The 12,903-nt window shown below is 37.1% G+C and overlaps 1 protein-coding gene across 2 annotated transcripts in view; it reads left to right on the forward strand.

Moving 5' to 3' along the window:
* Positions 1 to 10,950, forward strand: part of Rlim (ring finger protein, LIM domain interacting) — a 31,981-nt gene extending 21,031 nt beyond the window's left edge. For both annotated transcript variants that reach the window (XM_027922955.2, XM_027922954.2), the window contains 3 exons: positions 1,379 to 1,571; positions 2,837 to 2,920; positions 4,087 to 10,950. In XM_027922955.2, the coding sequence (XP_027778756.1) occupies positions 1,403 to 1,571; positions 2,837 to 2,920; positions 4,087 to 5,669 (1,836 nt within the window). In that variant the 5' untranslated portion in view covers positions 1,379 to 1,402 and the 3' untranslated portion in view covers positions 5,670 to 10,950. The remainder of the gene's footprint in view (positions 1 to 1,378; positions 1,572 to 2,836; positions 2,921 to 4,086) is intronic.
* The last annotated feature ends 1,953 nt before the right edge of the window (positions 10,951 to 12,903 follow it).

The raw sequence follows: 12,903 nt of genomic DNA on the forward strand, positions 1-12,903 counted from the left end.
AACACACATGCACTCTACTATTGAGCTACAACACCAGCCCCTTTTATTTTGAGACAAGGTTTCACTAAGTTGTTGAGATTGGCCTCAAACTTGCAGTCCTCCTGCCTTATCCTCCTGAGTCACTGAGATTACAGGAATGTACCACCATGCCCAGCTAAAAAGGTAATATTCGTAAATTTTCTCTGGACAGACTTCTGCTCCCAAAACAATTCCATTTATCACTGATAAATGGCTTTCCCTGATTAGGCAAAAATGAGCCACTTGTGAACTTACTTTAGTTGAAGGTTCGTTTTCAATTTTTAATAAAGAAATATTTTGGATGAAATACTTCATTTTTCAATTTTCTGATCTTTTAAGACTAGCTTTTCTGTGAACTGAGAGTATGACAAGTGTTTAGTCTAATAATATCAAGTGTATACTGTATTACATTAGCACATCTATATTGTCTGTGTGATAAATGCAATCTTTATCATGTGATGAAAATAATCTGATGTTCCTTTAAGCATGCCATGCAAAGTCCTTTTTTCTTTCATTTGACATGATTAATTTAGTAATTTCAAAAATGTCACATTATGGCAATACTCATGACAGCTGAAATACTATCCAGTTTTAACTGCATCATGGCAGCTTACACTGCACAAAGCAGCAGTGGAAAGCAGTGAGAGTGCCACTTACAGTCTGTCACAACTGCTCAACTCTTTCATTATAGCCCAAAAGCAGCCATAGGCAGTATGTAAATGAATGTATATGGCTTTGTTCCAATAAAATTTTATGAACATTGAAATGTGAGTTTCATATGACTTTTACATATCACAAAATATCCTAATTTTTAATTCTTTAAAAATGTAAAACCTGGAGATCAGTAGTTCATTGGTAGAGTGCATTCATACAAGACTCTAGGTTCAATCCCCAGCACCCCCTCCCACCAAATATGAAAGCCATTCTTGGATGGCAAGGGAATAGAAATAGGCAATGTGACTGGATTTGGCCCAATGGCTGTAGTTTTCCAAATTCTGACCTAGTGTTCCTAGTATTACAGTGATTTATCTGGAGGGTTTATGTTTTGCAGTTTTATTTATTTGAGGTCTTAAAATCCACATCTTGACCTACATTCTAGATTTTCACATAATGAAAAGTGTCTTAAGCCAGGTGCCGTGGTGCCCAGGAGGATTGCAAGTTGAAAGCCAGCCTCAACAACGTAGTGAGGCCCCAAGCAACTTAGCAAGACTCTGTCTCTAAATTTTAAAATATAAAAAGGGTTGGGGATGTTGCTCAGTGGTTAAGCACCCCTGGCTTCAATCCCTGGTACCAAAAACAAGGTATCTTAATAGTATACATAATGACCTGTTTTTAAGATTAGTCTCCTTTCTCCTTTTAGATAATTTTCCACTTGTTCATCAAGATGGAAAACTCGGATTCTAACGATAAAGGAAGTGGCGATCAATCTGCAGCACAGCGCAGAAGTCAGATGGACCGATTGGATCGAGAAGAAGCTTTCTATCAGTTTGTAAATAACCTGAGTGAAGAAGATTATAGGCTTATGAGAGATAACAATTTGCTAGGCACCCCAGGTATGCTACATGTAATTTAAGGATTTTGTATATGTAAATTGCTGGTTGTAAAAGTCTTGTTTCTTTAGTCATTATGAAAAAATGATTAATACAAGGAATATAGAATGGCATTTACTGCTGTACTTCTTACTTGATTCTATTCATTTCCATTTGGAAATCCTATCAGAAATTTTAAAGTTATAAATTATGAATTTTTAGCAAAATGAATAAAAAATGGAGCTGGACAATCTCTTTGTTCTTAGTTAGCTTTCTTTACCTTTTAGAAATGGGTCCAAGTGTGAAATAGATAATGGAAACTATAGTTCCTGGGACAGACCTTTATTTTGTCATCTCCAATTCTCCAAATATGTCCTAGATATAATCCTATAGAGTTAGTCATGGGTAAAATAGCAGTTAGAACTTTTGGTTATTCTCATTTGACCCTGGCTAAAACTCAGCATCTCTCTTCCTCCTCATTTCTATTTCTAATACACTTTGAGTGGTTGCATGTTTTGAAAGGTAAGGGTTTAAGCAGGATTTTTAAGAGGAAGTGTGTTCACTAACTCAGGAAGCTAAAGCAGGAGGATTACAAGTTCAAGGCCAGCCTAGGCAACTTACTATAAATAAGTTTTTTTAAAGGGTTAAGGACATAGTTCAGTTGTATAATACTTGCCTAGTATGTGCAAAGCCCTGGGTTTTGATCACCAGTACCTCAAAAAATAGACTTGTGGGGGTTGCATTTTGAGCCAACAGTACCAGACTTCAGTCAAGAATGCCTTAGTTGGAGCTCTGGCCCTGCTGTTACTTGGTGTGTCTTCTGGCAAGTCAATCTCTCTCTCAGTCTGTTTTCTCATTTTAAAATGCAGATAACAATATCTACTTCCCAAAATTGCAATTTTAAAAAATTAGATATTATATGCAAAAGTATTTTAAAAATTAGAGATTTTGTATATGTATATGTACGTGCTGGGGATTGAAGCCAGGGCCTCAAGCATTTGGCTCTAACAGTGAGCTACATCCCGGTTTTCACATCAGATATTTAAGAATCTCTAGTTTTCTTTTTTCTTAATTTTATAGGGTTTTTTAAACTATGCTCTTAACTACTTTAAACATAATATTTTTAACTACTTTAAACATAATATTTTTCTTATAATTTTCATGTATCACCATTGGGCACTGATGAAGTATTTATTCCCCTAAGCTTATTTTTGCCCTATGATGTTTTGCTTGTTGTAAGAGTCACTAGTATTTTATTTGTAATTTGGAAAATATTTTTAAACTTTCAGGTGAAAGTACTGAGGAAGAGTTGCTAAGAAGACTACAACAAATTAAGGAGGGTCCACCACCCCAAAACTCAGATGAAAATAGAGGTATATTTTGCTTTGGGAGGTGGGTAGGGGATGAAATGATAAGAACTTCATAATAGTAAATGTCAGACAAAGATTATCCAGAAATGGCACAAATTAATTTGGTGCTAAATAACTGCTCATAAAAAGAGAAGTGGCATTTTCTTGATATTTGGTGAGAATGTCAACATGTTTTTTTTTCTGCCTCACCTTTGGGTTGTTTGCATTAATTGGGACACAGTGAGGAAAGGCCTATTTAAAATGTGATTCCTTTTTCCTCTTGGTTTTCCACGGCCATTGAAATTTCTCCCTACTTAATTTCTTGTTTATAAATATATGGCTTTCTCACAAGCAATATGAAATGCTGCATTGTCTGTCCCAGTGGTTCTCAATAATGTGTAATTTTGCCCCCCCCCCTCAGGGGAGTGTTGGCAATGTCTAGATACATTTTTGGTTGACACAATAGAGAGTTTCTACCAGCATCTAGCAGGTAAAGATGAGCAAGTATGTAGCCAAACATCCTGATATCCTATAATACACAGTATAGTTCCAGAATTAATTGGCTTAAAATGTCAGGAGTGCCACTGCCAATAAATCCTGCTGTGACCTCAGGTTTGGTGTTTCCCTCCCAATATGAATTAGGGAATTTGACTATGACACTTAGAAGCTAAGAGCCTAGAAGTTATGTAGACTGATGAAAGTTTGACAGAAATAAAATTTGTACCTAAATACTACCATTGGTGTTTTGACAGTGGACTGAGAAAATGTTGCCTTCTGTCAGTCCCACAGTGGTATGCAAGGCTCTGTGTATCATGAAATACTGAAAATAGACTTCCTTCAGCCCTTTAAAGATAAAAGTAATTTTCTGGGCTGGAGTTATAGCTCAGTTGGTATAGAGTGTTTGCCTCGCGTGCACAAAAGCCGTTCAATCCCCAGCACCACACACACACACACACACAAAAGTAATTTTCTAAATTTCTCTAGGGATTAGCTTACTGTTTTCAAATACAATTGAATTGCTCCTGCCTTTTACTTGCAAATCTATGTGGTAGAGGTTATAAAAATCTACAAATGTGAAAGTTGGTCATAATATTTAAGTTCTTTAGTACAGTGTTGCAGAGTGCTATTATGTGATTGTCCTAATTTTAGTAGTTCCTTCTCTCCCTCTCCCTACCCTTTGTTTTAAACAGGTGGAGGAGACTCTTCAGATGATGTGTCTAATGGTGACTCTATAATAGACTGGCTGAACTCTGTCAGACAAACTGGAAATACGACAAGAAGTGGGCAAAGAGGAAACCAGTCTTGGAGAGCAGTGAGCCGGACTAATCCAAACAGTGGTGATTTCAGATTCAGTTTAGAGATAAATGTTAACCGTAATAATGGGAGCCAAAACCCAGAGAATGAAAATGAGCCATCTGTGAGGCGTTCTAGTGGAGAAAATATGGAAAACAGTAGCCAAAGGCAAGTGGAAAATCCACGATCTGAATCAGCATCTGCAAGACCATCTAGGTCTGAACGAAATTCAACTGAAGCATTAACAGGAGAAGCTCCACCTCCTAGAGGTCAAAGACGGGCAAGAAGCAGGAGCCCAGACCATCGGAGAACCAGAGCAAGAGCTGAAAGAAGTAGATCACCCCTTCATCCAATGAGTGAAATTCCAAGAAGATCTCATCATAATATCTCATCTCAGACTTTTGAGCACCCTTTAGTAAATGAGACAGAAGGAAGTTCTAGAACCCGGCACCATGTAACATTGAGACAGCAAATAACTGGACCTGAGTTGCTAAGTAGAGGTCTTTTTGCAGCTTCTGGAACAAGAAATGCCTCTCAAGGAGCTAGTTCTTCAGATACAGCTGGCACTGGTGAATCTACAGGATCAGGACAGAGACCTCCAACCATAGTCCTTGATCTTCAAGTTAGAAGAGTTCGTCCTGGAGAATATCGCCAGAGAGATAGTATAGCTAGCAGAACTCGGTCGAGGTCTCAGACACCAAACAATACGGTCACTTATGAAAGTGAGCGAGGAGGTTTCAGGCGCACGTTTTCACGTTCTGAGCGGGCAGGTGTGAGAACCTATGTCAGTACCATCAGGATTCCCATTCGTAGAATCTTAAATACCGGTTTAAGTGAGACTACATCTGTTGCAATTCAGACCATGTTAAGGCAGATAATGACAGGTTTTGGTGAGCTAAGCTACTTTATGTATAGTGATAGTGATTCAGAGCCTAGTGGCTCCGTCCCAAGTGGAAATATGGAAAGAGCAGAGTCACGGAATGGAAGAGGGGGTTCTGGTGGTGGTAGCAGTTCTGGTTCCAGTTCAAGTTCCAGCCCTAGTTCCAGTTCTAGTGGTGAAAGTTCAGAAACTAGCTCAGAGGTATTTGAAGGTAGTAATGAAGGAAGCTCATCAGGCTCATCAGGTGTCAGGCGAGAGGGCCGACATAGGGCCCCAGTCACTTTTGATGAAAGTGGCTCTTTGCCTTTCCTTAGTCTGGCTCAGTTTTTCCTCTTAAATGAGGATGATGATGATCAACCTAGAGGACTCACCAAAGAACAGATTGACAACTTGGCAATGAGAAGTTTTGGTGAAAACGATGCATTAAAAACCTGTAGTGTTTGCATTACAGAATATACAGAAGGCAACAAACTTCGTAAACTACCTTGTTCCCATGAGTACCATGTCCACTGCATCGATCGCTGGTTATCTGAGAATTCTACCTGTCCTATTTGTCGCAGAGCAGTCTTAGCTTCTGGTAACAGAGAAAGTGTTGTGTAATTAAGATCTGAACTCTCAGCTATGTAGCTGATATAGTGATGGGCAAATAGGAATCACTTGCTTTATGTCCACTTTTTGAGTGGTGCTTAAATGTAAAGGAACAACCTGAATTGAGTCATTGCTTTCTGAAGGAATCATGTCCTTTTTCCAGTTTCTGTTTGAGAATGAGATATTTAAAAAGCAATGTTTTAGGATCTAAAAATCTGACTTCAGTACCAGTTGAATCAATAGCTTTTCTGTTACTGATGATTTATCATGTATACTTGTCAGTTTCCCTTTGTTATTTTAAAAGATCTGCCTTAGCAATGGCTCCTGTCTGTTTCTTGTTGACCTTTAACATTTCCCATGCTGTAGGAGAGAGGGGTGAAGGAAATTCCCAGTTAAGACTAAGTTACAGTATGTGTTTCATAAGTAATTACTTAAAGCTATACCATTCCCAGTTTAGTTGACACAAATTCAGTCACATTCTGAATATTGTTTGTTCACCTTTCAGACTAGTTTGATACTGGACATGTCACTGTAAATAACACTAAAGTTAGGATCTTCTAAGTGTATAACTGTCTCCTAAGCCCATCACTGTGGCACACTGTAGAGTGAGCTTATAGTTTAATTGAGATATTTATCTTGTGGAAATATTAAAAAGCCTATGCTTGTGTAAGTGAAAAAAAATCACGTTCATTTGTTTAAAAATGTAAAGCTATTTTGTAGAGGCTCAGTACTTTTCCAATGCACTGTTGTATTAATGCATTAAAAATTGTAAAGTACCATGCTTAGAAATGAGAAAACTGCTTTTTGTGAGCCAACATAGTTAAAAAACACACCAAACAAAGTACGAAGCTGCTTTTGTAAGTGTGTAGATGTCAAGAGCAGAACATATCTATAATATTTAATGTATGTGAACAGCTACTGTGACATGAAAAGGAAAGGACCGTGCAGAATTAAACTACATTAAAGACCAATGGAAATCACATATTAACTTGGATTTAGGCAGGAAGTGAAAGATGGAAGTAAAGAAAACTGCTCTGAAGAATTTGAAGTGTTCATGAAGACAGTAATATGCAGACACAAACTGGTTACATGCTGTGAGAGCAGCAGCAGCTTGTCCCTGTGTTCTACTTGAATAGATGAAGCAGAAGACCAGCAAATTTGGAAGAGCTTTCTTTGGTTTATGAAAAATGAACCACTTACCACCTAACACAAGTTAAATTGATGTTTTTACAAGTCTGCTCCTCAAAAATAAAAAGGTGGAGGAAAGAGACTATAAACCACTTTTAGCATAAGAATTGCAGTTGGTACAGATGTGTGTGCTAATAGGAAAGTCTCGAATTTGCTTGTTTTCAAGATTTGTCCTGTAAGGTACTAGTACACACTTGTTAATATTTCATTATTATCTCTCTAGCACAGATCTAACATGTCACATTTAAAAGACCTGTTGAAGAATTAAGGAATTTTCATCCTTTGTTGAAAGTGAGTCATGTTGGGTTATTTGAAATTAAATTTTAATTGTGCTGCCCATATCTGAAGATGAGATTGCTGGCTCACTATCTATGGACATGCACTTTATGTTGTTTTCTTACTAGTAAGAATAGTTTTGATAACCCCAGTACACTTGCCTAATTTCTCTTTTGAGACCAGTTGAGGTTAGGATTAGTCTGGCTGTGGAACAGATACTTGTTTTTCTGGGAATAGCAGGCCAGAAGAGGGACTGAACACATCCTTGGCCTTAAACAAAATTAGCTAACTACCCAGAAATATTCAAATACTGTATGAAATAAACAAGTCTGCTTTTGGAATTACCTGGCTACCTTCACTGTTATCACCTAAGCTGTAAAGATTATTTCAAAACTCATTCTTTCATGTTTTCTTCTGGCTTTCAATCCTACCTAAGTATCAAGGAAATTAACTTGTGTAAATATGGTAGTTGTTTACTAAGGATATGTACTGCTCTTGCAAGGAAATAATGTCCAAACAAAGCTTCACTTATTTTTTTTAATATAAGCAGATTTCACTGTTTATGGCGCTTATGTAATACATTTTATCTTTTTAAAAAAAATGTCCATGTGAAAGTAAGGATTCCTTTATATTTGTGAGCCTCCTTGTCTCCTTCCCTTAAGGGTATAATCAGTGGTTTTCATATCTGCAGGGTAATACTGATTGGCTGAAAACAAGTCCATTTTCTTCTTGATATAAAATATTCCATTAACGTAGGGGTGGTCATTTTAAATAGTTTTTAAAACAACTGCAGCACATTCTAAGCATAAAAGAGTTATTGGCAACAGGTACCTCCCTAACTTCCCAAGATGTATTACTTATTTGTGAAGTATTAAAACTAAGAGGTAACTCAAGCAGAATGCTGGTCATGAATGTAGATGTTGAAGCTCTTCATAAACACTGGAAATAGAACTTTTTAAGTTTTTAGCCTTCGGTAGAATGCACATACTGGACATGTGCATGTGGACACCTTTTTCATTAGCACTCTTATCCATTGGACTGCATAGAATGAATACAAGTATTTTTAGTGGAATTTGCTACAAAGTCCATAACTAATGTATGCTTACTAATGTTGTGGACATTGAAGACAAGGTCATTTGCAGGTGTCAGATGTACAATGGAGAACAAAAATCCTTTTTCCCCACCAGCATCCAAACACCTATACTTGAGAGAGCATTTTCTTGCAAAAGACTTTACATTTCATTTTGTATCTTTGCACTTTTTCTTTATTACAAAAAGGTCCTGTCTTTAAGACCTACTTTGAACTTCATGCAGTAGTAGGAACAAAAACAATGTTGGGAGATCACATTGTTCAAAGCATAGGGAAAAGTACTAAAATCTGAATTTCCTTGAATATTTCAGATTTTTTTTAATTCACTTAGTAGTGTGAAACATTTGCAGTGTTTTGTTTAACTCCAAGCAGCTGACAAGGTTGAGATTTACTAGTATCAGAAAACAAAACTGAATAAGTTTAGATTAAAAGTTTGCAGACTGTTTGTATCAGCACTAGAAAAGAGTGGTGTTAATTTGGAACATTTGCTCTAAAAAGAACATTAGTTAAACTCAGTGGTGTTAATGGATGTGGGGACTGAGAAAACTGTTCACATTAGTGTTGGATTGTAAGTAATAATTGTACAGTTAATAAGAAAACCTTTTAACTCCAGCAGGTAATACACATAATCTTTAAGACCATGATTATTGGAATTCATCCAAACTTTAAGATAGGAAACTAACTGGTTAGCTCTAAGTATTACCTCAATATTTTCCCCCCTGGGAAAACATCCTTTCCGTGCCAAGTATTCTCTCCTAGTGTCAGTGTCTCTCATTTATCAAGGGTTATCACTTAATTTGCTTTGTATTTAATCGCCTGCTTCCCAAGGGTCCACAATGTGAAATGGGTCAAGCGTCAGCCATGATTTTCAGTCAGTTCCCAAAATACCTATGTGGTAGAGAAATATAGCAAAATGCCTCTTAAAAGGCCATTTTTACAGCTTACTAGAATACAGTGGCACCTTGTGGTGGTGGTTAACATTTTTAAAGATGGACATTTTTATCTGCCCCTTTTGTTCTTTTGTGAATGAAAATGATTTGCCTTATTTGATTTTTTTTTTTTTTTTTGTAAATGTTTTACTTTACTGGCTTCCCTGTCAAATTTTTACCAGCATTAAGTACACAGAAGCCATGTTTTCAGGGCACTTTTATTTTTTACTAGTCTTCTAAGACTTTGCTAATTGCTACTTTCTGAAGTATTCTATACCTTAGCAATCCAAGAAATTGATAAGACACATGTTGAAGTGTCTGTTTTTCCTTTTTAGTGTAATTCTTCAGTATGTTTAATATTCAATAACAGTGTTGTAATTCATTGAGTTAACTAGTAAATTGTGTGCTTTTGAAAAAACATTTGGAAATGTACCTTGATGAAACATGCTTCATTTGGAAAATGCAAGGTCTGAGGAACTAGTATTTGATTTTAAAATCAGTTTTAATAAGCAGCTAAAACCAGCTGTGAGTTCAGTATACCTGGCCTTTAAAATTTTTAGCATTCTGAAACAATTTTTTTCTTTAACTGGGCAGTTCTAAAATATTATCTAATACTCTCAATGAGTTAATGTTATTTAAATCTACTTTGTATCTCAAAGTCTACAGCATAGAATAGAATTGTTATGAGGGTGTTAGAACTCTCAAGGGATAAAGCAACAGTTTATCAGTTTTATGGTTTTTTCCATGTCTATATAGGTGTTTGGATTCAGATCTAAAAGAAACAGTCATACCATGCAACACTCAAAATTTCAATCAGATACTTGTTTTTGATGAGGATTTGTTTACTAAAAGTTCCACTTGGTTCTGGTGGTGGCTATCTTAAAGACATGTAGTGAAAGTGAAAGTGAGCCCCATCATACATACCACTGTGCCTCATGACTCAGAGTTTCCTTGATCAATTCCTCATCCTGCAGATTTACTCCATTACCAAGGTTTGGTTGAAGAACCAGCTGCCCAGCCTTAACTCTGTATTTAGTGCCCTGCTACTAACATTCTTCTAACTGATTGATGTTTTAACTGTCCGATGTTTGGATTTTACCTCTTGATACAAGCTCCATTTGTCCCTGGTGCTGCTTTTAAAGATATAGGGCCATGTGATCAGGTATCAAGTTGAGTAGGTACGCAGTGGGCCTGGTTGTATACCCGTGCCTGTTTTATCTTCTCCCAGGAAGAGCTGCTTTGGTATAGATGTTTACTTGGATTCACAAAGAACTGGGCAGCAGTCTTGGAAAGTTGTCTGAAACCTATAAGAACCTGAAGGGATTTGGGGGGAACATTAATAAAGGCTGCCTTTATGTCTTTGAACGTGAAGCACATAAATGTATGTTCTGTAAAGACTAAAGTGATTGTTGTACCAGGGCTTCCTGACCTCTGGGAGAGAGTTTCAAAAAAGCAGAGAGGAGCACAAAGTGAAGTGAATTTGGTTGGGTGGTTTTATCTGGTTTCTCATTTTCTTTCAATTTAAAGCTGAACATAACACCCTTCTCCAATATGTATCCAGCAAACTCCTGGTTGGGAAGCCCTGTATTAAATTTTGAGAATGTACCCAGTTTTCTTATTTTTTTGTACAGTGCTTTACACCTGCTAAAAATTAACTTGTTTAATGCAAAACAAGACCTTGGAAGGTCAGTCATATTAAAGCTGGTTTGATTATTAATAGTTATCTTTTAGGAAGAAGCTTTTTCCCTATGTAAGATGTCATACTGCAGATTTAAAATATAGACTATCAATAAAATGCATGAAGTGATCATTTGTGCTTGATCATATCTCCTTGGGGCTTTCTTTAATAAAAGGGGAACTCTGATAAAGATTGTGTTGCTTCAAACCAATGTCAAATAGACTTGATTTTTAGAATCAAGTGGAATAAGAGTGCAACCTAGATTTTTATTCCAACCTCACTGCTATGAGTGTGGGCAGGTACTGATTTATATAAACTTCCATTTTATCTGTGTTGTATAGTCCAATGGCTTAATCTTTGGTAAAATAAAAGATTAAAGTATATTCCAACACAAGAATCCTGGGAAGATTTATGTAAATGACATTTTAAGTAGGTGCATCTTTGCTGTTCTTGTATTCTCGCCATTGCTCTGATCTCCCTTGCTTTGTCTTCATATATACAAAAATTTTCTAGGTGTGCGTGAGTGCTCGTGCAGTTTGTTACCACCCCTGTCTCCAACCTCTTAAACATGTTGCCTAAACCACTAAGATTTCTTTGTTTCCAAGTAGGTCGTCATATTCAGACACCTGGATAAGGCTTCCCTTGGCATCCATTTAGCCAATGGTGAATTTATTCTAGTTTCATTTCCTCTGGTGCCTACAGAGCTCTCTATCATTGGCATCAGAACTCAGTTCCTCAGGATAGTTTTGGTATTGTCAGCTCTTCACCTGTGACCTAGGGTTTAAGTTTTAGGTGGACACATATCTTTATTTTACATTTATGTGGTGCTGAGGATAGAATCCAGTGCCTTATGTATGCTAGGCGAGCGCTCTACCCTGAACCACAACCCCAGCCCCGTGACTTGGGTAACTCACAATTCTAAAAAAGTTTGCACTAGAACAATGTAAGATGCCCATATATAGGCATCTTTTTGAGGAAAAGTTGGTGAAAAGGACCCTGACACCTAAAACAGAATTTGATAAATTTGGGTGTATTATAAACTGCCCTATTTTTTTTTTCGTTGGGTGCTGGGGATGGAATACAGGGCTTTATACATACTAATGATCATGTACTCTCACTGAACTATACTCCCAGATCCTTAATGGAAATTTTCTTTTACTAGGGTCCAGTTTTTTTTAAGGTCTTGGAATTTGGTTAAGATTTAAATGTAAAACCTTGCAGATGGATGACTAATAGCCATATTACAAATGGCTAAACTGGTCTATCAGGCTTTATGTTAAATACTCTGTATCAGTTATTTAGCCTTCACAGTGAGGTGGAAGTTTACCACCCTGTTCCATAGGTGAAAGCTAAGATACATATGTTATTTCCACTCATTAAATTCCAGAGTTTTTCTTCTTTGTGCCCTTAATCCTGCTACCATATGACCTTATATTTCAATTTTCCTTCCAAGCCCTAGGGTCAATTGTTCATGAGGTATGATTTCTTAGAATAAATGTCAGTTAGGGCTGATTGTCCAAGGTACACTTAGAAGAGCAAATTATTCTGGGGAGGATTAAAGATTATAATGTGCTGGACATAGTGGTGCATGCATGTAATCCCATCTGCTCCAGAGGCTGAGTTAGGAGGATCCCAAGTGCCAGGCCACCCTGTCTCAAAATATAAAAGTTACTGGGGGGTGCAACTCAGTGATGGAGTGCCTCTAGGTTTAATCCCTAGAACACACACAAAAAATGTAAATTTTGGTAAATCACATACGGCATTACAAAATACACATAAGCATTACAAATAATGGGAGTCTTCATCTTAGTAGGTTAAGTATCTTGGAATCAGCTCTAGGACAAAAGGTATCAAAGGCTGGGTGTGGTGGCACATGCCTATAATCCCAGCAACCAGAAGGGGCAGAGCCAGGAGAATTGCAAATTAGGTAAGCCTCAGCAATTTAGCAAGGTCCTGTCTCAAAAAAGGGCTGGGAATATAGTTCAGTGGTAAAGTAACCCTGGATTCAGTCTCTAGTACCTTAAAAAAACAATTATCAAGGTGTTCAATTCCCAGCACCACCACCAAAAAAAAAAAGTTCCATTG

Source organism: Marmota flaviventris, chromosome X (genome assembly GCF_047511675.1).
Source record: "Marmota flaviventris isolate mMarFla1 chromosome X, mMarFla1.hap1, whole genome shotgun sequence".
NCBI lineage: Eukaryota > Metazoa > Chordata > Mammalia > Rodentia > Sciuridae > Marmota > Marmota flaviventris.